Source organism: Anabrus simplex, chromosome 6 (assembly GCF_040414725.1).
Source record: "Anabrus simplex isolate iqAnaSimp1 chromosome 6, ASM4041472v1, whole genome shotgun sequence".
Taxonomy (NCBI): domain Eukaryota; kingdom Metazoa; phylum Arthropoda; class Insecta; order Orthoptera; family Tettigoniidae; genus Anabrus; species Anabrus simplex.
In genome coordinates, this window is record NC_090270.1 from 286,181,256 (window position 1) to 286,207,058 (window position 25,803).

At 39.6% G+C, this 25,803-nt stretch overlaps 1 protein-coding gene across 1 annotated transcript in view; it reads left to right on the forward strand.

Moving 5' to 3' along the window:
* The window catches only part of LOC136875752 (neuronal cell adhesion molecule), a 75,867-nt gene that overhangs the window by 19,810 nt on the left and 30,254 nt on the right, over positions 1-25,803 (forward strand). The window contains exons 3-4 of the mRNA XM_067149326.2: positions 7,702-7,913; positions 19,990-20,192. Coding sequence (XP_067005427.2) covers positions 7,702-7,913; positions 19,990-20,192 — 415 coding nt within the window. The remainder of the gene's footprint in view (positions 1-7,701; positions 7,914-19,989; positions 20,193-25,803) is intronic.

The following is a 25,803-nucleotide window of genomic DNA, read 5'->3' on the forward strand; positions in this document are numbered from 1 at the left end:
TTGATATGCTCTATTGGTGGAAAAGAATCTAATTCCCTCCATGGGAACTTAGAATTTCCATTTGGAATTGCTAGGCGGGCATTAATTCCATTGTGGAGTTTTATCTCCCGTATGCAGTTATCAGACTGTGCTTCATAAATAAGCTTCTGATAAGTTCACCTGCATACACCCCAGCGTCAGTGGGTAGGGTCTGACACATCCCACTCTGAAGAGTCTAGTGTCAGACCTAAGACGAAACGCTGGTTAATAGAGCAAACGCCGGAAAAGCCATCCATCTCATTTTTGATCTGATCTTCTGCAGTCTCAGATAAAATAACAATATCATCGGCAAATCTCAAGGTTTTGATTTCCTCTCCTTGGACTGTGATTCCATTTCCAAATTTCTCTTTGATTTCCTTTACTGCCTGTTCTATGTAAACATTGAAAAGGAGAGGGGACAAACTGCAGCCTTGCCTCACTCCCTTCTGGATTGCTGCTGCTTTTTCAAAGCTCTCGATTCTTAACACTGCAGACTGATTTTTATACAGATTGTAGATAATACTTCGTTCTCGGTATCTGATCCCTATCATCTTCAGAATCATAAATAGCTTGGTCCAATCAACATTATCGAATGCCTTTTCTAGATCTACGAATGCCATGTACGTGGGCTTGTCCTTCTTGATTCGATCCTCTAAGATCAGACGTAAAATCAGGATTGCTTCACGTGTGCCTACATTTCTTCTGAAGCCAAATTGATCTTCTCCCAACTCAGCTTCTACTTGTTTTGCCATTCTTCTGTAAATAATAAGTGTTAAAATTTTGCAGGCATGAGATACTAAACTAATGGTGCGGTAGTTTTCACACATGTCAGCACCGGCTTTCTTGGGAATAGGTATAACAACATTCTTTCGAAAATCAGATGGGACTTCTCCTGTCTCATACATCTTACACACTAAATGAAATAACCTTGCCATGCTGGTTTCTCCTAAGGCAGTCAGTAATTCAGAGGGAATGTCATCAATTCCAGGTGCCTTGTTTCTATTGAGGTCACTCACAGCTCTGTCAAACTCTGACCTCAAAATTGGGTCTCCCATTTCATCAGCATCAACAGCCTCTTCGTGTTCCAGAACCAAATTATTTACATCTTTACCTTCATACAACTGTTGGATATGCTCCTGCCATCTTTCTGCTTTGTCTTCTTTCCCTAGAAGTGGCTTTCCATCTGAGCTCTTAATATTCATACACCTAGATTTCCTTTCTCCAAAGGTTTCCTTGATTTTCCTGTATGCAGCATCTACCTTACCCAGGACCATACAGCCTTCGACATCCTTGCACTTCTCCTTCAGCCATTCTTCCTTAGCTACCTTGCACTTTCTATCCACTTGATTCTTTAATCGCCTGTATTCTTTTCTGCCCTCTTCATTTCTAGCATTCTTGTATTTTCGTCGCTCATCAATCAGGTCTAGTATCTCCTGAGTTATCCACTGATTCTTAGTTGATCTTTTCTTCCTTCCTAATATTTCTTCAGCAGCCCTACTGACTGCATTCTTCATGACTCTCCACTCTTCCTCTATAGTGTTTCCTTCAGCCTTTTCATTTAGTCCTTGTGCAACATGTTCCTTGAAACAATCCCTCACACTCTTTTCTTTCAACTTGTCTAGATCCCATCTTTTTGCATTCTTTCCTTTCTTCAATTTCTTCAACTTCAGGTGGCATTTCATGACCAACAAGTTATGGTCAGAGTCCACGTCTGCTCCTGGGAAAGTTTTGCAATCCAACACCTGGTTTCTGAATCTCTGCCTAATCATAATGAAGTCTATTTGATACCTCCCGGTGTCTCCAGGTCTTGTCCACGTATACAGCCGTCGTTTGTGGTGTTTGAACCAAGTATTGGCAAGGACTAAATTATGATCAGTGCAGAATTCAACCAGCCGACTTCCTCTTTCGTTCCTTTGTCCCAATCCAAATTCTCCTACTGTATTACCTTCTCTTCCTTGGCCTACCACTGCGTTCCAGTCTCCCATCACAATTAGATTCTCATCACCTTTTACATATTGTATTAAATCTTCTATCTCCTCATATATTCTTTCGATTTCTTCATCATCCGCTGAACTAGTAGGCATATAGACCTGCACTATTGTGGTGGGCATTGGTTTGGTGTCTATCTTGACTACAATAATTCTTTCACTATGCTGGTCGTAGTAGCTTACCCGCTGCCCTATTTTCTTATTCATTATTAAACCATCTCCTGCATTTCCCCTGTTTGATTTTGTGTTGATAATTCGGTAGTTGCCTGACCAAAAATCTTGTTCTTCCTGCCAACGTACTTCACTTATACCAACTACATCTAACTTTAGCCTATCCATCTCCCTTTTCAGGTTCTCTAACCTACCACAATGATTCAAACTTCTAACATTCCACGCTCCGACTCGCAGAATGTCAGTATCCATCTTCCTGATGATCACCCCCTCTCGTGTAGTCCCCACCCGGAGATCCGAATGGGGGACTAGTTTACCTCCGGAATATTTTACCCGGGATGAAGCCATCATCAGTACATCATTCATACAGAGAGAGCTGCATGTCCTCGGGAGTTAGTTACGGCTGTAGTTTCCCGTTGCTTTCAGCCGTATAGCAGTATCAACACAGCTAAGCCATGTTGAGTATTATTACAAGGCTGTATCAGTCAATCATCTAGACTGCCGCCCTTGCAACTATCGAAAGGCTGCTACCCCCCTTTCGATGAACCATTCGTTAGTCTGGTCTCTCAACAGATACCCATCCGATATGGTTGCACCTGCGGCTCGGCTATCTGCATCATTGGGACACGCAAGCCTCCCGACCGCGGCAAGGTCACATGGTTCGCAGAGGAGGGTTTAGGGATTATATAACCTAAAGGAACACTTGGTAAAAATGGCACTTAGATAGAAGAATAGTTTTGCACTATCACAATAGAAAAATGTGCAGTAAAAGTAGGCTGACACTGAGAAATGGTAGAGTTAGTAGGTGCCCCTGAAATATTGGCTGGCATGCCAACATGCGCAGAAGACACAATTCATAATTTACAGACACAGAAGCACTTGAAAAGTGAGCAGAAGAAGAAACCTGGGAAATGTTACCCACATTAGATTCCTGAATAACATAAGCACTTGTGACCATGGTATATTCTTGAGAAGCTCGTAGAAGTAGAAACTGGAATTACACTTTCACTTGTTTGAGGAACAATTGGAGATTCAATCAGTAGGTAATTATAATCACTTTCACAAGATCCTGAAGAGGTAGGGACTTGAATATTAGATATCGAATCAGACAATTCCTGCCCTTCAAGCAAGCTTACAATTTTATCAAACAATTCAGAAAATGATGTAAACAATGATTCACACTCCTGCCGCTCATTTTCTGGCAAATTAAGAAACAACATATCCCGGATATGATCCGTGTAATGTTGTAATTGACCTTTAACCCACACTAATTGATTTTCTGAGGGCTTAAAGGATTGAAAAAACAAAATTATAGCATTAAACTCAGGTAATTTATCTTTAGTCACTGCCAAAGACTCATGCAATTCATCTGTGGTTAGCTCAGGAACAGTCACTGGTAAGTTACAGTACAGTCCTTGCGGGATTTACTTTACGAATCCGGATTTTGCTGCATAATTCCTCCTTTCCCAAATGAGAAGGAATAGGAATGGCTTGAGACATCATGAAAGGAAGAAACTAAAATACAAGATAAGAATTTCTATTCATTTACATCTTGCCTAATTTTAAGGTTAGTTCAGGTCGATCAACATCTACTAATCCTTTGTTCACAACACATGCTCCTGCTATCAATGTAAACGTTTACTGGTTGGTTACACAATTAACAAATAATAATAATAAATTTATTAACACAGTAAAACGTAGTAAAATAAACTTAAGGTACAACCGAAGCGATGTACTATAAAACGTAAGCAACAAGTTGGGAAACATGACAATTACAAAATGGATGTGGAAAGTGACTTTGGACCCTACGAGGTTATAGTAAATGCAAGTGTTAAGTGCGTCTACACATATGCACAATGAACCAAATAAATTTTAAGCACCACTTAAGTATCCAATAATACATGATGATTTAAATGAGGGCTAATCCCAATCTACACAAGTTAGAAGAAAAAGAAAGAAATAAAATCCTAACAAAGAAAAGGGAATTGCCCCCAAAACAAAATGTATATGATCTTAACTCAAAAGCTAAGTAATTTAGACAATTTTAGCAAAGAACGAGAATCTCAAGGATAAACTCCTGCGCAAGAAAAGAAGTTATTACATTTTAATAAAGTTAATGTCTGAAATAAAAGAAGGAACCCTGAGACAGGTATCCCATGATGGGACCGATGTGGGACCACGTCCGCTCTCTAGGATGGTTAAGAATCAAAGATGTAGAGATTACCTTGCTCCCGCCAAAAAAGTGGGTAAGATCGAGAAACAGGAAATGGTGCAACCACTATAAGAACCAATCAGGATACGGAATTTACCCTCGACTTTGACATTCACCAATTATATTTGATCTTATTTCCACCAATCAAAGTCTCTTATTTCTTGCTGATCCAGAAAGGTCTTTTACACAACAGGAAATGCGCTTCTAAAATGGCACATATAGGTACACGCTGTTACACAAGTTAGATAACACAAAAAAATATTACAGTTCATAGATAAATGATCCAAAACAGAATTCTTCCAAGTTCAAAAGTCCAAACCAGATAATATCTTATACAACACCCAAAAAAATTTTTTTAAACAATAAATTAATGATTTTTTCCAAGTTCTAAATTCCAAACCAAATAATACCTTTCACAAGACCAAAAAATTACTTTTTAAAACAATACATTAAGACATTTCTATTGTTTCCCCACTGTTGTCTTAATTCTGCCACAGTTTAAAAAAATGTTCTTGGATTGAACTTTGTTGAAAGTTCAAGGAAATGGTTATCCTGAATACCAATTGAAAGGCAGTGAAAGAGAAATTCTCTATAGTTGTTGTACTATCTATCAGTAGATAAATAGAAGGAAAATTCCATTTATGATGAGGCACTCAAAGAAGTATCTTCTTTTAAATACCTGGGTAGATTAATGTTGAAGGATGACTAGTATTAACATTTCAAGGTGCATTGGAATGGCAAGGACAGCATTCTACAAATGGGGAGTTGCAGTAGTAATCCCAGTGTAAAAGGGAAGGGGTGACAAAAACATAAAGGAGAAAATTACAGGCCAGTCAGCTTGACACGTGTAGTTTGCAAGCTCTGGGAAAGCATTCTTTCTGATTATATTAGACAGTTTGCAAAATTACAAACTGGTTTGATAGAAGGCAGTTCAGATTTAGGAAGGATTATTCCTCTGAAGCTTAACTTGTAGGATTCCTGCAAGATATCGCAAATACTGTATAATCCTGAACACAACCCGCCACCGAATGAGACCCGCGCCTTCATTTTGAGACGGGAAAATGTGAAAAAAAAAATCAAAAATCAAATAACTTACCTATTATATTTTCTTCAGATATACCACAAATATAAATTCAAACAACTTACAATTAATAAAATCACAAAAATCGTACATAAAATTGGTCCAATACTCAGATCATTCACAATTCACCATCATCATCTATAGTTTCACCATAGGAACTTTTGTCGCTGGCATCTTTCCACAAATAGTCGTCCTCCCTACCATGCAATGAATTTGAAATTCCACATTTCTTAACAATTCTGGACAACAGATGATTGGGAATGCACACCCATGCGATCTTGATCCAGCTGCATATTAGTCCCACTTCAGGTCTCTTCACTCATACGGTTGGTGTTAACGTGTGATAACAATCAGACATCCACTCGGTGTACAACTGTTTCATTGCAGTTTTGAAAGGCCGGTTCACGCACACATCCAACGGCTGTAGAATAGAGGTGAGTCCTCCGGGAATTATTGCAAGATCGGTTTTTCCTTTCCTTATATCTTTTACGGCATCAGCTGTATGTCCTCGGTAACTGTCCAACACAAGCATGTTTTGTTTTTGTAACAAAAGCTCCCAGGCAATGTTGCCAAACGCACTGCACATCCAGCCGGATTCATGTGTTCTAACAATTGCACTGGACGGCAAGTTTCCTTTCAGAAGTGTTTTCCTTTTCAGAACCACATATGGAGGAAGTTTGTTTATATCCGCTAATACACACAACATTACCGTGCATCGTTGCTTTTTGTTACCACCTGTTCTGATGGTTACACTTTTAGAATCCTTCTTATCCACTGTATTTTCCAACGGCATTCCAAAACGACAGGTGGTCAGCATTCCCAATTTGCGACAGCAAATAAGAATTTTGCTTCCTCAAACGAATAATGTGGCGCTGAAAGGCCGTTAATTTTTCTTCATACACCCCAGGGAGACGTTGTGAAATAGACATATGTCTCCGAATGCACAATCCTTTTCTCCGATAAAACTTTCGGATCCATCCACGGCTTACAGTAAAACCCTGCGTTTTGAGTTCTTTTGAGATCTCTAGTGCTTTCAATTGACACATTTCACTAGAAACACCATATCCTAACTCACATTTTTCTATCACAAATTTGTGGAATCGTTTTTCACTTGCCAGAAACACTGCACTCCGCCCGTGGAACGCTCTGCGATCGTCGTTACTTTTTAGAAGTTTTTCCTTCTTCTTCCTCCAATCATGAATACACGATTCATCACTATCGTACTTTCTGCCAATGGCACGATTTCCGTATATTTCAGCTTGGCTTACAACTTTAAGTTTCTCACGCACAGTAAATGACCACAGACACCGTTTTGAATCCATCGCTTACTATCGACACAGCACTCTCACGGGACAGATACGGAACTCGAATGAGAGTGAGGTAGACTTCCGTAACCAACAGTCTCGACTCTCGCAAAGTACGATATCCTATGAGATCAGCATTTCGCGCACCAAGCATGCCAGCAACACTTGTGAAACAAAGGACGATCAAGCATCTGTTACCGTATATTTACCCATATTCTTTGATTTACTGTATTTCATGAACTTACATTTCACATTTACATGCCATTGTAACCGTATTGAAAAAAAATCTATCTTGTTTTCTAGAACACATCTAAAACACAATAAGACCTGAATGCCCATTTACATGTGGAGTATTGAGTATGCTAAACATATTCAAATCTATTTCAATACTCCATATAAACATAGTAAATATTTATGAGAATGAATGGCTTGACTACGACCCGCACCCAAGATTTAGAGCCAATATTTTGGGGAAAAAAGTGTGGATGGTATTCGGGATTATACGGTAATGAAAGTGATTATTTAAATAAAAAGAAAAACATGAAGGAACGATCGCTCAAAGAATGAAGTGGGTGGGGGAGATGTATCTTAGGAGGGGGTTAAAAACCTAAGCCTTAATATCAGAGCTAGAAGAAAACAAAATGTGATTGTCTACAACAGCACTTAAAACTAATCAGCAGTAACAAAACAGCAACTGAGTGTTGTTAGGTGAGGTGTTCTAGCTCTTCTGCAGCCACTCATCTCTGCTAGCTAACACGACTGTGGGAACTACAAAAATTAACCTGTCAACAATGGGTTGTTAGTTATAGGTATTTATCTGTCATTCTGTGTATCCTATATGTACTGTAAATTCCTATCCTTTTTACAGCTTTCTGTTTCTTCATTGTTTTTCAAATTTTATAATTTATTATCTTTTTTATTTTTTAGCTCCAGGTGCCCCAACATCCCTGGAAGTTGTGAACCGCACTCAGACTGGCATGTTAATACAGTGGGGCCCACCATGGTTCATAAGTGGTGTTCTGCGTTCCTTCATTTTAAATGTTGAGGAGACAGATTCAAGTAATTCATCAAACTGCTGTCAGTACTTCCCAATTCAAGAACTACCCATCCAGACTGAGCAACAGCTATATAGGCTTGATGTAAGGAAACTCTTAATAAATATTAACATTATAATATCTGCTGGTTCTTTTACTTTCCATTGTCATCATCTATGTTTTATAACTCACTTTTAAATTTTCAGCTGTAATGGATGGTCATTTTAATGTATTGTTAAAATTACTTTGTACATGGCATCGATTCCTGTAATTATCAATCAATCAATCAATCAATCAATCAATCAATCAATCAATCAATCAATACTGATCTGCATTTAGAGTAGTCGCCCAGGTGGCAGATTCCCTATCTGCTGTTTCCCTAGCCTTTTCTTAAATGATTTTTTAAAAAAATTGAAATTTATTGAACATCTCCCTTGGTAAGTTATTCAGATCCCTAACTCCCCTTCCTGTAAATGAATATTTGGCCCAATTTGTCCTCTTGAATTCCAACTTTATCTTCATATTGTGATCTTTCCTACTTTTAATGACGCCACTCAAAACTTATTCGTCATTCCACGCCATCTTGGAATTCAAGAGGACAAATTGGAGCAAATATTCGTTTATAGGAAGGGGAGTTATGGATTGGAATAACTTACCAAGGGAGATGTTCAATAAATTTCCAATTTCTTAGCAATCATTTAAGAAAAGACTAGGAAAACAACAGTAGGAAATCTGCCACCTGGGCAACTGCCCTAAATGCACATCAGTAGTGATTGATTTGATTGATCTCTCCGCTGACAGCTCGGAATGTACCACTTATGATACAGATGTTGATTCCCATAGGGAACCTGAAATATTTGTCCCGAATGAGTAAATTTATAATACGAATAAAAATGGTCATTTATTGGACATTATAAATTTTCCAACTAACTCATTCCTGGATGCCAGTGTTTCACCCCAGTGTGCTAAGTTGGGCTTATCAGTTGGTAAATAGCACACCCACCAAGACCCATGGCTAGTGCATACCGTGGAGGCCACTGCGTAGGCTACTTGGAGCCACCGGCAGTGCCAATGCACTAGGAGAGACTTTGTCTCATTACCAAAAATTGATGCCTGCCTGGGCATCAGATGATATTACCAATATAAATGGTCCGTTATTGGACATTATAAATTTTCCAGCTAATTCATTCCTGGTTGCCAGCATTTCACCCCAATGTGCTTAGTTGGGCTTATCAGTCGGTAAATAGCACACCTACCAAAATGCATGGCTAGTGCATACCACAGAAGCAAGCAAGCAAGCAAGCAAAATAAGTTATTTCATTCCCTCTCCTCACATGAGGAGGGGCAGGCCATCAGCTCAACGAGTAGCTCTTTGGCCGTAGATAAAAGGAAAGAGTCATAGGAGTATTAAAAAGTGGGGGGTTATGTGTTGTACATACCGGAGGGGTAAGACAATTTTTGAATCGGCGCAAGGACACCATGACAACAAGTTGGGACGCAGGGAGGACCCACAAAGCACTCCGCACAAGCAAACCCCTACAAACACCAGGGGAAGAGGGACGGGAAATTTATTTACATATCGACGTATCTTGGGCGTGCAAATCGGAAAAAGACATTATTACAGAGATTTACAGAAGTAGTTACATATATTGAACTGGTATAATGGAGGGGTTCGGGTTGTAGTTGGCGTAAGGAGTAGGGTAGTATTGTGACATGAGATAATAGAGGGTTGGTTATGGAGGTAGCGAGTAGGCGAAGTAGGACCATGATGGGGAGGGCACGGGAGAAAAACGGGTGGCTGTGGGGCAGGTTGGTAGATGGCTTGTGGCGGCAGGGTGGGTGGGGGGCTATGAGGAGGGGAAAGAGGAGGGGAGTGGACAGTGCGGGATGGGGAGCGAGAGTGTTCCACTCGGTAGGTTCGCCTGCGGAAACGGACGCCGGTGGTGAGTAGAAGGTCTACGTCAGCAGCAGTTGAGTGTTGGAGGCGAACCATGAAGGTCGGGCCGTTGGTGTTGAAGATATGAAAAGCCCGATGGGCTGGGACGCCTGCCAGTTGCAGTTCGTGCAGCATATCCTGTTCGGAGATGGCAGGGTCAATGCCACGGACGACACAGCTCGGAGATGGAAACTGCTGCTGTGCTGGAGTAGAGGGATCTCCTTGGCCATGAGAATCTGGCGGAGCTGCGACGGTGGCACCCGTGTGGTTGGCAGAGGGTTGTTGGGGACTGCATAATGTGGTAGGGAGGGAGGTGGTTGATGTTGACATGATAAGAGAGGGGTGGCTAGTAGTGGTAGTAAGGATGGAAGTTGAGGGGGGAGTATGGGCAGAAATGGTGATAGTAGTAGTAGTAGTAGTAGTAGTAGTAGTAGTAGTAGTAGTAGTAGTAGTAGTAGTGGTGGTGGTGGTGGTGGTGGTGGTGGTTACTGTAGACGAGATGGTAGTGGGGGGCGGTGGGGACTGCGGAGATGTGCGAGGTGGATATGGATCAACGCTGGGAACAGTGCGGGGGTGAGAGCGCAGTTGTTGGAGGATGTACACAGGAGTGGGTACCACTTCATGAAATTGGCCGTGGATGGTTACTCCACTGGTTTGGAAGGCTGCCGCATCATTGGAATCTCTGAAGTAGGCCAAGACCTGCATTGACAGTCAATTAGTGCTGCGATCCAGGAGCCGCAGAGCATCACGGACTGGGAAGCCGGACTGTTGAAGTGCGTCGATAATCTTACATTCTGCAATAGCGGTGTCCACACCAAGGATTGGACGGGTATTCATAGTGAATTGGGGAGGCGACAGCCAACTAGGCATCTGCTGTTTGATTATTCTTGGGCCGACTGAGTAGCTGATGAGAAGAGGGCCATCCAGCCAAAAAAAAAGTGTGGACATGCAACGTATGAAAGAGGATTCCCCCCCATAGAAGCGAAATGAAGCGAAAGTAAGTTATTTAATTCCCTCTCCTCTCACGAGGAGGGGCAGGCCATCAGCTCAACGAGGAGCTCTTCGGCCATAGAAGGGGAATAGAATGTTGAAAATAAAAGCACAAAGAAAAGTATGTGTTGTACATACATAAGGGAGAGTATGTGAAGTAGGCGCAAGGGCTCGGTCACAACAAGCCGGGGCCCAGAGAAGACCCGCAGAGCACCCTGCACAAGCAAGCCCCCACAAACACCAGAGAGAGAGGGGGAAGCAATTTATTTTGCAGCAACGTAGTGTATCTCGGGCGCGCATTTCGAAAAAATGTTACATACGATGAGAAGTACAAAGAAGTACACACTAGAATTTTACATGTATGGGGCCGGAACAGTATGTGGGTTTGGTGGGAAGTGATAAGAATTAGGGTAATGTTGTACCATAAGGTAATATAGGGTAGTTGTGATGCTAGTTATTGAGGTGGCAAGAAGCCGGAGAAGGTCCAATATCGGGAGAGGCGACATGGAGGATGTAGGTTGCAGAGCGGGAAGATATACAGGTTGTGGTGGTGGGGTGGGTGGCGGGGCGGGAGAGGGGCTGTAAGAAGAGTGATGAGGAAGGGAGCGTACATAACAGTGGGGAGCGTGAATGCTCCACTCGATAGGTCCGCCCTTGGAGATGGACGCCGTTGGTGATCAAGTGGTCTACGTCGACTGTAGATGGAAGTTGTAGGCGAATCATATGTCGGTCCGGTGGTGTGGAAGATACGATACGCACGACGGGCCGGGACGCCTGCCATTTGAAGTTCAGTCAGGATGGTCCATTCGGTGACAGCTGGATCGACGCCACGGATGACACAGCTCAGGAGGTGGGACGTGTCCTGTGCTGGTTCGACGGGAGCTGGTTCATGAGAGGTCAGTTGAGTTGTAGTGGTGTCATCTGAGAAGTTGACAGGGGGCTGTTGGGAACAAGGTGTGGAGACAGAGAGGGTCGTGGCAAGTGAGGACATGATAGGAGAGAGGTGGGTGCTAGTAGTAGGAAAGGTAGAAATGGACGGGTAAGTATTGGCAGAAGTAGTGATGGAAGGGGTAGTGGTAGTAGTAGTAATGAGGATGGACGGAAAGACAAAGAGGGCTGGAAGGGAAGGCTGAGAGTAAATATAGGGAATGGCGGATGGATTAGACCACAGTTGTTCACAAATGACAGCGAAGGAAGCTCCACAGCATGATGTCGGCCATTGATGACGATGCCGGTAGATATCAGGGTGTCCTTGTCAGCAGAAGAACGTAGGTGAGCCAGGACCAGCGTTGAAGGCTGTAATGTTGAACGATCCTGGATTCAGATGACTTTATGGGGGGAGAAGCCAGACTTGCTAAGTTCAGCAAGGATGAATTGGTCGTCATAGGTGATGTCAACGCCAGTGATGAGAGCGAAAATCATGGTGGGATTGCAAGTTACTAATCTCATGTTTTAATCCGTATTGAAATCTGTTGATATACAATAATAAGGTTTTATTATGAATCCACCTGTTCAATACATTATAATGTTGTTACATTTAAAATAACTTCATTAGTTAAAAAGTTATATATGGGACATGTTTCGCTCCCTTATAGAGCATCATCAGCCAAATCTGAATCTCAAATAATTGTTATTTACGTAAATAAAGACTTAAGAACTATTAGAACATTTTTGACAAACTTAAAACTTATTCTATTAGAAAATCATAAAATATAAAATCTTTGTATACATGGCTTAATTACATGTGCTTAATAGGAAGATACATTAAAATTATGGAAGAGAGAGTACTAAAATATAAAATAAATAATATATATATCATGTCCAAAATCCTAGAAAGACTTGAAGATCAATCTTAGGAGCTAAATTTGAGGATTTTCTTAGCAATGAGATCTGGTAAAAAAGTTATTTATCCCTTGTGGATAAGAGTCTATAAAGATTGAAATTTATCATCAATTTGATGATTGAACTTATAACAGGATAAATGTTGGTCTTCAAGAAATTTAAATGCTTGTTGTCATGTGACCTCGGCGAATGCTGTTGAAAAGATATGTTCTTATAGATGTCAATGACCGTTCGTTGAACTAATGGATTTGATAAGGATGATTGAAAGGGACGTAAATCAACGTCTTGGTTTATCTGTGTCTAGACACAGAACAGACAGTCACCACATAACCTCGGACAACACCAAACCGGCAAACAGCAATTGGAGGGACATTCAACAAGATAAACCAAGCCGCAGCTTTCAATACAAACGTTGACATGCTTTGTGTGTAAGCTTTGGGAAGGCATTCTTTCTGATTACATTAGACATGTTTGCGAAATTAATAACTGGTTCGATAGAAGGCAATTCGGTTTTAGGAAAGGTTATTCCACTGAAGCTCAACTTGTAGGATTCCAGCAAGATACAGCAATTATTTTGGATTCTGGAGGTCAAATGGACTGTATTACGATCAACCTGTCTAAAGCAGTTGATAGCGTGGATCATGGGAGACTATTATCAAAAATGAGTGAACTCAGAGAATTAGAGTAGGTGAAGCTTTGTCTTACCCTGTAATAATTAAGAGGGGAATTCCTCAAGGCAGTATTATTGAACCTTTATGTTTTCTTATATATATATAAATGCTATGAGTAAAAAGAATGGAATCAGAGATAAGGCTTTTTGCGGATTATGTTATTCTGTATAGAGTAATAAATAAGTTACAAAATTGTGAGCAACTGCAAAATGACTTTGATAATGTTGTGAGATGGACAGTAGGCAATGGTATGATGATAAATGGGGTTGTAAGTCAGGTTGTGAGTTTCACAAATAGGAAAAGTCCTCTGAGTTTTAATTACTGCATTGATGGGGTGAAAGTTTCTTTTGGGGATGATTGTAAATATCTGGGTGTTTATATAAGGAAAGCTCTTCATTGGGGTAATCACATAAATGGGATTGTAAATAAAGGATACAGATCTCTGCACATGGTTATGAGGGTGTTTAGGAGCTGTAGTAAGGATGTAAAGGAGAGGGCTTATAAGTCTCTGGTAAGACCCCAACTAGAGTATGGTTCCAGTGTATGGGACCCTCACCAGTATTAGTCGATTCAAGAACTGGAAAAATCCAAAAAAAAAAAAAAAGCAGCTCGATTTGTTCTGTGTGATTTCCGACAAAAGAGTAGCGTTACAAAAATGTTGGAATGTTTGGACTGGGAAGAACTGGGAGAAAGGAGACGAGCTGTTCGACTGAGTGGTATGTACATTAAAACAAGAGTAATAGTTAACACAACCTTTCCAATACTTATCTTTCCTATATTTAGGAAATAAACATTACAACAGGCATTGTAAGATGGGACATGTTTCGCTTAACAGTAGTAAGCATCATCAGCCGAAAATAAATCTTAGCCTAAAGTTAGGTCAGGGCCCTGAACCTATTGTCCTTGACATATATGGCACCCTAAGAATCAACGTTTATATTTATAAAATGAAAATATGCTTAAAACTAATATGAAAAAACATGGAATGTTACAACATGGCTAAGAGAAAAAGCACAATCGAGTTGAGACAGAGGATAAGAACAGAAAGTAGGCTATAATACAGAGCTGGTAGTGAAATAATTAAAATCATTAGGATATCATTGTTACCAGTCAGTCAATCAGAATGTTCAAACATAAAAACAAGCGTGAAAATATATAAGAGTGTTCATCATGGCTGAGTTAGAAAAAACACGTAATCGTGTTGCCAGAGGTAAAAACATAAGGTACAACATAGAGTTGGCAGTGTAGTATCAAACTCATGGCTGCCAGTCAGTTAATAAGAATGTTCATATATAACAAAACATAATGGTTATATTCTTTTAAGTGAAGAAATAATTAAATCCCACTCTTGTATAGATACGTGAGAACGGGCGGAGAAATTATATGTTGTAGCAGACATGGAGTAGTAACACTTCAAACAGGATTGATCACGCCTGAAGCCGCTTCATTTTTGCTGGGAGTTCAAGACCAAAGCGGAAAAAAAAAAAAAATAATAAGTTGCCAAGTGCGTTAACTGAAATCTCTTATGTTGGATGAGCATTGAGCGGAGACATTAGCTGTTCAAGGGGGTTCAAGGCAAGCACACAGATACAACACACGCAGCAACAGGCATGTATTATAGATCCATCTTCTCTCTCTAATGCCATAATTTTTTCTTGATTTATTCTTTTCGATCTTATTACTGTGTATAATAGTTTCTGATTTCCTCGACTATCTTGCTCAATTTTGTTGGTAAACTCTCTCCGACATTTCTCCTTTTCTTCCTTGATACTCCTCTTTACTAATTGTAGTTTCAATCTTTTATATTCCACATGTAACCTTTCTATCTTATTCCCATCCCCCTGATACATTTTTTGCTTTTCTTGATCCATTTTTTCTTCACCTTGTTCCTTTTATTCTGTATAGGGTAATATGTAAGTTACAAGATTGTGAGCAACTGCATAAGGACCTCGATAATGTTGTGGGATGGAAACTAGACAATGGTATGATGATGAACGGGTCGAAAAGTCAGGTTGTTCACAAATAGGAAAAGTCCTCTCTGTTTTAATTACTGCATTGATGAGGTGAAAGTACCTTATGGGAATCATTTTAAGTATCTAGGTGTTAATATGAGGAAAGATCTTCATTGATGTAATCACATAAATAGGATTGTAAATAAAGGGTACAGATCTCCACACATGGTTATGAGGGGATTTAGGGGTTGTAGTAATGATGTAAAGGAGGGGGCATATAAATCTCTGTTAAGACCTCAGCTAGGGTATGGTTTCAGTGTATGGGACCCTCACCAGGATTACTTGATTCAAGAACTGGAAAAAAAAGAAGAAAAAAAAAAAGAAAGAAGCTGGATTTGCTCTGAGTGATTTCCGACAAAAGAGTAGCGGTACAAAAATGTTGCAAAATTTGGTCTGGGAAGACTTGGGTGAAAGGAGACTAGCTGCTCAACTATGTGGTATGTTCCATGCTGTCAGTGGAGAGATTACGTGGAATGACATCAATAGACGAATGAGTGTGAGTGGTGTCTTTAAAAGTAGGAAGGATCACAAAATGAAGATAAAGTCAGAATTCAAGAGGACAAATTGGGGCAAATATTCAGTTGTAGGAAGGGAAGTTAGGGACTGGAATAACTTACCAAGGGAGATGTTCAATAAATTTCCAATTTCTTTGAAATCATGAAGAAAAGTCTAGGAAAACAACAGATATGGTATCTGCCACCTGGGTGATTGCCTAAATGCAGATCAGTAGTGACTGAAATCTGTGTTAGCATCATCATCTGACAACAGAGTATCAACACTGTTGTATTCCTTAAAACTTCTTGGGATTAGGTGAAGTACATCTTCATTTATGCTGTTACATTCACATTGAAAGGACTTACATTGCTCTGTTATAGTAAGCTGAAAATTTAAAGTCTATACAATTGCCAAAAATGTGACTTTGCTTATGAAGTAATTGGGAAACCGTATTATACAACTTCCTATTTCGCTTTTAACTTCATTATTTCCCAATTGTAGTAAACATGCCATGAATTCCTTTTTGGAATGCTTTGCAGGCATATTTTTTTTCAAGTACAATATTTCAATTTTTGGCGCTATTTGATCATTGTGGATATATGCCTCTATTACCTGAACTCTTACACCTATGAATACCACAGGAAGAACTTGGCAAGAATCTCCTGCAAGTTTGACAATCTTACCACCCATTTCTTTTTCATGCCTCATAATGTTCTTTAGTAGGCAATCAATGAAATTTACTGTTAATGCAGGAATCATCAAAGCTTCATCAACAACAACAACAACAACAACAACGACAACAACAACAGCAAAAACAACAACAATAATAATAATAATAATAATAATAATAATAATAATCATCATCATCATCATCATCATCATCATCATCATAACTGATTTTTTCAAAATGTCTACTTCTGAGCTGTTTCATTGAACTTCCTGTATGGAAACAGGCAAACCAAAAGTTTTGTGAACTGTCTGACCATCTGGTAATAACAGAGCTGTAATTCCTCTCCATGCAGCAGTGATAGCAATCTCACCTCTGCTTCTAATCATGTATACCAAACTTGAATTGTCTTGTCTTGTCTTGTCTTGTCTTGTCTTGTCTTGATAATTTAATGGGCTTCGCTTGGGAGCGGTATACCCAGCCACGTTCCCTTAAGAATTATAATAAAAACAGGATGGGAAAGTACAAAGTAAGAAACGAATGGAGAGCAAAAGGGGATGTAACGAAACCTACAACACAGGAGAAACACAGAGATACAAGGTACTAAACTTCACGCCATAGCGACCAAAACTTGGCGACTTTCTACTATAAACACACACAAGACCAGGTCAACACATAAGAGGAAGAGAAGGAAACTAACCTACCGGAAGGATAGGGGAAATGAAGAGAAACTTTGAGAAGGCAGAAAAATAGTGTCTTGGTAAATAGAGTCGACATATCACTGAAATTATAACCCAAATACTTTAAGCTAAAGGATATCCAGATAGAGAAAACAAATGATGTCGAGTGATTGGGTAACTATATTATTGACCAACTGTAGATAGTTTATCCGTTACTGGAAGGGAAGCTGCTGTTTTTTGTAGGATTGCCAAAAGTTCGTCACGCACCTTGGTGAAGAGTTTTAACCCCTCTTGGTCGTCTGCAACCACATGTACATATGCATCAAGTTTGTCAGCAAAGATAGAAATGACCTCTTTAAACGATGGCGGAGCCAGTGACTTGGCCTGCTGTAATGACCCAGCTGACTCAACTGGTCTGGGAGGAAACGAAACTGTCTGCGCTGATACGGAGACTTTAGGAGCTGTTTTAGGTGGGAGCACGGGAGGTGTTTTTATAAGTTCCCGATAGCCCTGAACATCATAACCGGGTGTCCTCTCCGGACGTGGTGGGGAAGATGAAACTACCGCCGTAAATTTGCGTTTTCTGGGTAATTGAGGTTGAACAACCGAAGGAGCACTCGGGAGAGGAGAGAATTGTTGTAGAGATAAAAGTGGACTGAAGCTATTTGTATTCGAAGTAAAAAAGGAAGAGACTGACACGCCCTCCAAGGCCTGCTTTTTCCTCAGTTCCTGTTGTCTCTTATGTTCCGGACATTGCAACGATCCTACTGAATGTTCCCCTGCGCAATTGAGACATAATTTAGTCGATGTCTGACAATCGTTTGATTTATGATCCTGGGCGCAATTAGCGCATCTCGGGTGTTGAGCCCTACAGTTTTTTCTCGTGGGGTTGGGTTAAAAATGGTGCAATGGTGTTGAATGTCACTGACCTTGAAAAAAATAAAGTTTCAGTTAATTTGGAAAATCCGAAAAAAATTACATTTTTCTGTAAGTGTTCTGTTTAAAAATTCTTCAAATGCATAATTTTGTTCACACTGACAGTTCATTGTAATGTTTAGCTTGTCATTTGGAGCATAAGTTTTTCCTTGGTCACACTGTGATAGGCAAAACAGCACAGAGACTGTTTCATTGTTTGGATTTAATGTTTGCCTGACATCAAAAAATGTGTTCCCATAAATAAGATGTGGAGATAAAAGTATATCATATTGAAAGTATATTGAAATTAACTTTTCAATGTCTGATCACATTTGGACGGTGTTATGAATCAAGTGGCTATGTATCAAATCTTAGTTTTGAGCATAACTCATTCAAAGGTTTTCGTATTTACCAATAAATCCATCGTAGAAGAGAGATTTTAGTCAAAATAAATAAATATTTTGTACACTTACATAATGAAGTGCACATAATGCGATTATTCAGAAGAAAACTCATTTAGTGCAATATTTTCCTTGTTTTCCTCAAATTTAATGTAGCTGTATTTGCAGTTTGCAGACCGAAGAGACCAGCGGCTAAGCACCAAACTGGGTGGTTAACTTGTTGATGTGAGGTTACAGAACATTTAGTTATGTAACAACAATTTAAGCTCCACTTTGTGGAGATTTTGTTGTTAATAACCAGGAACCAGCAACAGAATATTAGGTTTTCAATACCTATTACCATTTTTTAATATAAGAATTTCACAGAAACATACAGGGAAATAATTGTCGAACTCGTAAAACAAATAGCAGAAAAAGAAGGAAGTGGTAGTATCATTCCTAAATTTTGACTACCTGACAAGGAATCAAACCAAAATCCTTCCAGGTACACCTTTACCACTTGCACTAACACACCTACTTCAAGGCCTTGGTGGATGGCTTGTAATTAATTATTAACTTAATGAAAACTTTTGACCTTGATGCATGTATGACTAAACTGTTTGGTGGCTGGGCCTGTGCCTTAATTAAGGCCATGGCCACTTCCTTCCCATTCCTAGGCCTTTCCTGTCCCATCATCGGTGTGACATAAAGCAAGTAGCAACAACAAAAACAAAACCTGTTTGGTGAAATTAAGTCTAATTGTACACATAGTGTGATACAGTAAAAAACAAGCATGCACTAATGATAATGCACTGCTGGCCCTATAGCAATAACTCGTGCTACTGTACATACCTGTGATATGTGGGAGGATGTTACAGAATGCCAAATACCACTTCGCAAATCAATTCTTTGAATAAGGTGGATAGACAGTTGTTTCATAACTTGCAACCCCGCTTTATGATGGCACTTACGTTTTTCTTCTGTTACAGCTGTTTAAATTCAGGTAGAGCTTTGTGAGTATTCAAGCAGTTAGATTGACTCTTTAGACGACAGATAATACCAGTATTCTGTTTTTTTAAATATTGTCGTTTAGCCAGATGATGTGTAACACCATCCGTTTGAGATCAGCCAATTGATTTTCATTCCTACAGTCTGAATAAATTGTCTTGATTACCTGGTTACTCCATGAAATGGTTCCTGATCTAGCCATCTGTCAGGTTATAATGAATCCAGCCATATAGGTCAGGGATAATGAAAGAAAGAACTTGTCAAGTTTTTCAGATTGTTGGAAATCTGTTGTATAATAGCTTTGTGCTTGTTTGAGTCTGGAACTGAGATATGAGGGGAAATATTACAACACTTAATTTCAAAATTTTTGTGGAACACTCAATGTGGCATCCTGGAATCCCGATTGGGAACCGCTGCCTACTACTATCTCCCCTATAATACAAGATTATTATAAATTAGAACACCATCTGGTAACTAAGAGAGAAACTTCTATGCCTCCCTCATTTACTCAGCTACTTGCTGTTTGCCAGAAGGATACCTTATGCTGCTTAACTAAAATACAATATCTTAACTTTTTACATACAGGTTGGTGGTCTGAAGCCTTCATCAACATTCACGTTCAGTATTTCTGCAAAGACAGTGACTCTGGGCCCTTCCTTGAATATATCTGCTAGTACACCTCCTGAACCTCCAACCTTGGTTCACCCTCCTCGGCTATTAAGCAGATTCGATGATGAACCTATTAAAGTATTAATAAAGCCAGAAGGAAGTTATCCAGGGCTTCGAAGGTAAGCTTGAGAGGAAGTGATTGATTAAAACTAGTAAAATTAATATATTCCAGGTATTTAGAAGAATTAAGTTTCCATAAGAACGCAAGAGAAACAATATCTCATTGTCGTTTTGAATTAAGAAATTCATAAGCATACCTACTGTGATACTGTAACTTAAACATACTGGAAAATCATTTGATAAGAACATCAAAATGAACACAGACAGAAATCAACAATATGCCATAAACATCGCAAATCAAAGTTATATCATCCTTGACTACAAACTCTACATTCGATCTGAAGGTCATCCCATTGACTAGTCTATTACAAGCATACTAGCTGAGATATTTCTGCAACATATTGACCACAGTTGCATACAAACATGTTGTTGTTCTTGTTGTCATAATTATGCTGATATGAAGGTGCTTCTTGGATTGGTAGTGGTCTGAAGAATTACATTGAATTATACAGTTAACCCTCCATATGAACCATGTAATGTTGCCATGGTGGGGAGGCTTGCTCGTACCAATGAAGTAGATAGCTGAACCATAGGTGCAACGATATCAGAGTCTGTCGAGAGACCAGACTAAGAAATTGTTCATCGAAAGGCTGGTAGCAGCCTTTCAGAAGTTGCAAGGGCGGCAGTCCGGATGATTGACTGATGTGACCTTGTAAATAATATTTAACATGGCTTAGCTGTGTTGATACTGTTATATGGCTGAGAGCAGCGGGAAACTACTGCTGTAATTAACTCCCGAGGACATGCAACTCTCACTGTATGTATGAATGAATGAATGAATGAATGAATGATGTACTGATGATGGCTTCCTCCCAGGTAAAATATTCCGGAGGTAAAATAATTTCCCTTTCGTACCTCCAGATGGAGACTACACAGGAAGATGAATGCTAACATTCAGAGTCGGAGCATGGACTGTTAGGAGTTTTGTTGTTGTAGATTAGAGAACCTGAAGAGGGAAATGGATAGACTAAAGTTAGATGTAGTTGGTTTAAGTGAAGTACATTGAAGGAAGAGTAGGATTTTAGGTCTGGAAACTACAGAATTATCAACACAAAATCAAACATGGGAAATGCAGGAGTTGGTTTAATAATGAATAAGAAAATAGGGCAGCAGGTAAGCTACTGCAACCAACATAATGAACGAATTATTGTTGTCCAGATAGACACCAAGCCAATGCCTACCACAATAGTCTAGGTCTATATGCCTTCTAGTTCAGCAGATGATGAAGAAATCATAAGGATATACAAAGGGAGAGAAGATTTAATACAATATGTACTGTAAATGGAAACAAGAATCTAATTGTGATGACAGACTGAATGCAGTGGTAGGCTAAGGAGGAGAAGGTAATGCCATAGGAGAATTTGGACTGAGATGAAAGAGGAAGTCAGCTAATTGAATTCTGCACTGATCATAATTTAGCACTAATACTTGGTTCAAACACCACAAACAATGGCTGTACATGTGGACAAGATCTGGAGACACAGGAAGGTATCAAATAAACTTCATTATGATTAGGCAGAAATTCAGAAACCAGGTGTTGGATTGCAAGACATTTCTGAAAGCAGACATGGACTCTGACCACAACACGGTGGTCATGAAATGTCATCTGAAGGTGAAGAAATTGAAGGAAGGAAAGAATGCAGAAAAAAAATATACGAGCTAGATTAATTGAAAGAAAAGAGTGTGATGGATTGTTTCAAGGAACATGTTGCACAAGGACTAAGTGAAAAGGCTGAAGGAAACACAATCGGTGAAGAGTGGACAGTCGTGAAGAATGAGATCAGTAGGGTTGCTGAAGTTAGGAAGGAAAGTAAGATCAAGTAAGAATCAGAGGATAACTCGGGAGATATTAGAGCTGCTTTATAAAATTAATGATGAAAATACAAGAATGTAAAAAATGAGGAAGGCAGAAAAGAAAAGAATTAAAGAACAAAGAAGACAGAAAATGCAGGACAGTTAAAGAAGAATGGCTGAAGGATGTCGAAAGTTGTATGGTTGTAGGAAAGGTAGATACTCCATACTGGAAAATCAAGGAAACCTTTGCAAAAAGGAAAACTAGGTGTATGAATATTAAGAGAGACTTTTTTTTAAATGATATTTGTTCATAGCATTGACCTCTGTAGATCTTTTGCCACTACTTTTACCATTTGATAGGAACCTGCATGTAAGTGGAATTGCTGAAGTGTAGAGTATTGAGTGTGAGGAAAGGATGTTAAGGATGATACAAACACCAGTTCCCAGGCCAGGGATATTAATCATTTACAATTAAAAACCCGTGACCTGGCTGGGAATCAAACCCGGGGCTGCCGGGTAACAGGCGAACGCGTTGCCCGCTACACCGCGAGGCCGGGCAAGAGATCAGATGGAAAACCACTTCAAGAAAAAGAAGACAAGGGAGAAAGATGGCAGGAATATACTCAATACTTGTATCTGTAGCCTGGTTTGACTATTGCGGCCATAAAGAGATGCATAAAATGTGAACGTAAAACCCAACAGAAGCAAGGATAAGGTAGGCTACATACATCAAAAATAAAATCGTAAATAAAATAAAAGGTGCGGATAGGATACTTAAAACTTAAAGGCCTAAATGACAACTACAGACAGGAATAGTGTGGAAAGCGGACTTGGACCCTATGAGGCTGTAAGATCGTAGGATGTTGTAAGGAAAAGAACGTACTCGCCCATACCCTTCGTATAAAATATAATTAGAAAATAAACCAAAGAACAGAAACGTATCGAAAACAGTTCGTGAAAAAGGAACAGAAATACAACTGCAACTTGAATAATAAACCAGATAGGATATAACAATCTTCTTGATGGTCCATCAAAGGACGACTACATACTTTTCTTGTAATTTCTTTATACAGAGCTACTGGAGGCAACCTGACGGAAAATTAACATATTGCAACTTTAAGGATAAAAGAAATTTTAAAACAGGAAAACCTCCAAACAAAAGGTGGCCTTGTGTAACACAGAGGCATAAATGAAATAGCCCAAAGTAAGATCCGAGGTGATTTCCTGGCAGGATAAGAACATTTACATTTCGCGAAATTTAAGAAGAAAGGCCGAAACGCATGAAAGTTAAAATTTAGAAAGAGGAAAACAAAATCACGTGTTACAAAATTTTAAGATAATAAAACGTGCTTACCTTAGGGTAGGTTGGCCCCATAGGCCTGGACTGCGCGCACCGCGCGTCCGACCTCTTCGAAGATCGAAAACGAAAGACGACAAGAAAACGGTAGCACACGCGTACCTCACATCATACCGGAAATCGTTCGATATCAAACCGCCAATCGGAAAACACCTCCATGTTAAACCAATTACAACACTTCTAATTACAACCAATTACAAAAACCCTAACCTTATATAGGCATCAAGCAAACGACAAGCCATGAAGAAATTGCTGACGCAACAATTGAACCATCAATTTCTTACACGTGTCGGTATAGGGAGTTCATTTTTAAACTGGACCAAAATTTTAAAACATAAAATCAGCAAAACCAAATTATACAATCTTCAAGTTTTCTAGTTATCACTGGAATAATTGAACAATCAAATAAATATCTTAAATATCTTGAGGCATTTTTAAAAGGTTTTTTAACAGTCTTATCCAATAATCTTTTGGCCTAGGAAAAAAAAAATAACATAACTTTCTTGGGATACACAAAACATAATAACACATTTTTCCTTCAAATGTCCAAAGAGTTTGTTTCTAAATAATTTTCTTTCAAAATAATTTTTGGATAGTCTTTACCTAGAAAAAAAAAAAAACAATTTCTCAAGATGCACAAAACATTTTCACCGAGAAAACAAAATAAAATTACAATTTCTTGATGTACAGAAAACACTCTCGAGATCACCGTCCAATAGTTCGATTCATCCAGAATAAAAACTTAAAACGTTTTCTTGCAGCTCACGTACCATGTCACCCACTACGGGTTACAGTATCAAGGGAAAGAATTAAATAATTTGATTCTGGATCAAGAAGAGGTTGTTGATGCTGATGAAATGGGAGACCCTTTTTTGACATCAGAATTGACAGAGCTTTGGAATACCTAAATAAGAACAAAACACCTGGAATTGGTGTCATATCCTCAGAACTGCTGACTGCTTTAAGAGTTCCTTAAAGCATATTTTTTATAGATTGTTTGACTTTTGTCTATTAAAGTGATAATTGTTTAATGACAATAAATTCTGTTCTATTCTAATAAACCAGCATGGTAAGGTTGTTCTATTTAGTGTGTAAGATATAAGATACAGGAGAAGTACCATCCAGTTTTAGGCACAATATTGTTATACCCATTCCCAAAATAGCAGATGCTGACAAGTGTGAGAACTAACGCACATTTAGTTTAGTATGGTACCTCATGTTTGAAAAATATTAACACGTATTATTTACGGAAAAATGGAAAGACAAGTTGAAGCTGAGTTTTGTGAAAATCAGTTTGGATTCAGAAGAAATGTAGGAACATGTGAAGGAATCCTGACTTTTATTTATTTACAAGGGTTGGGGCAAAAGTCATGGCAATTTTTTTTTTTTTTTTTTTTTTTTTTTTTGAAGTTACCAGTCCGGTTGGAAAATGTGACATATACAGACGAAAGGACAAGGTGTTAACTACATGTGTGGATAATGAATAGCACTGAAATATCATAACACACTAATTTATTACGGTAGTATACAGGGCAATATGGCCTTCCCAGTGCAAAAGAATGACAACACAGTACACATAAAGTTGACATGACAAACCTGGGCCTAAAGACCCTCAAAGTAATCCCCTGCTACTGACACCACATGCTGCCATCGATGTGGGAGGCGCTGAATACCATCTGCCTTAGCATTTGCCGCACTATGTGTGCATTAGCAAGTAGCAATGTCCTCTCCTGTTGCAAACCGCCTACCACGTAGTGGTTCCTTAATCTTTCGAATGAGATCATAGTCACAGGGCAAAATGTCGGGAGAGTGCTGTGGGTGCTCCAATTCTTCCCATCCCCAACGTCGCAGTAGCTGCCCTACATACTCTGCTTTATGTGGTTTTGCATTGTCGTGCAGGATTATTGCACTCTCCACAAGAGCCGGACGTTTCTCCCGAACGCCACGTTGTACCTGTCGCACCAGAAAGTCCCGGTAGTACTGTGCGGTCACTGTTCTGCCATGTGGAACAAAGTGGCAAACAGTGACACCCCTGACGTCATACGCGATGATCACCATCAATTTGACTGGGGAAGGATTCTGACGGACCTTCTGCCTCCTTGGTGAGCCAGCATGTCGCCACTCCGCGGACTGACATTTCACTTCTGGTTCGTATGCCCTGGCCCAAAATTCATCGATGGCGATTATTCGTGACAAGAATTGATCGCCGTCCTGTTGCCAGCGTGCAAGGGGGTCGGAGCATATTGCATAGCACACCCACCTTTGAACTTCTGTCAGTGCATGCTGTACCCACCGCAATGCGATTGTGCGCAGTTTCAGCTCATTACGCAATATCCTGTGAACGGTGCATTTCTCGATGCCACTTGCCCTCTCTAACTCCAGTAGCGTCCATCATCTGTCTTCATCCAGGAGCTGCTCGATGACGGCACGTGCCACGTCGGTCCGCACACTGACTGGTC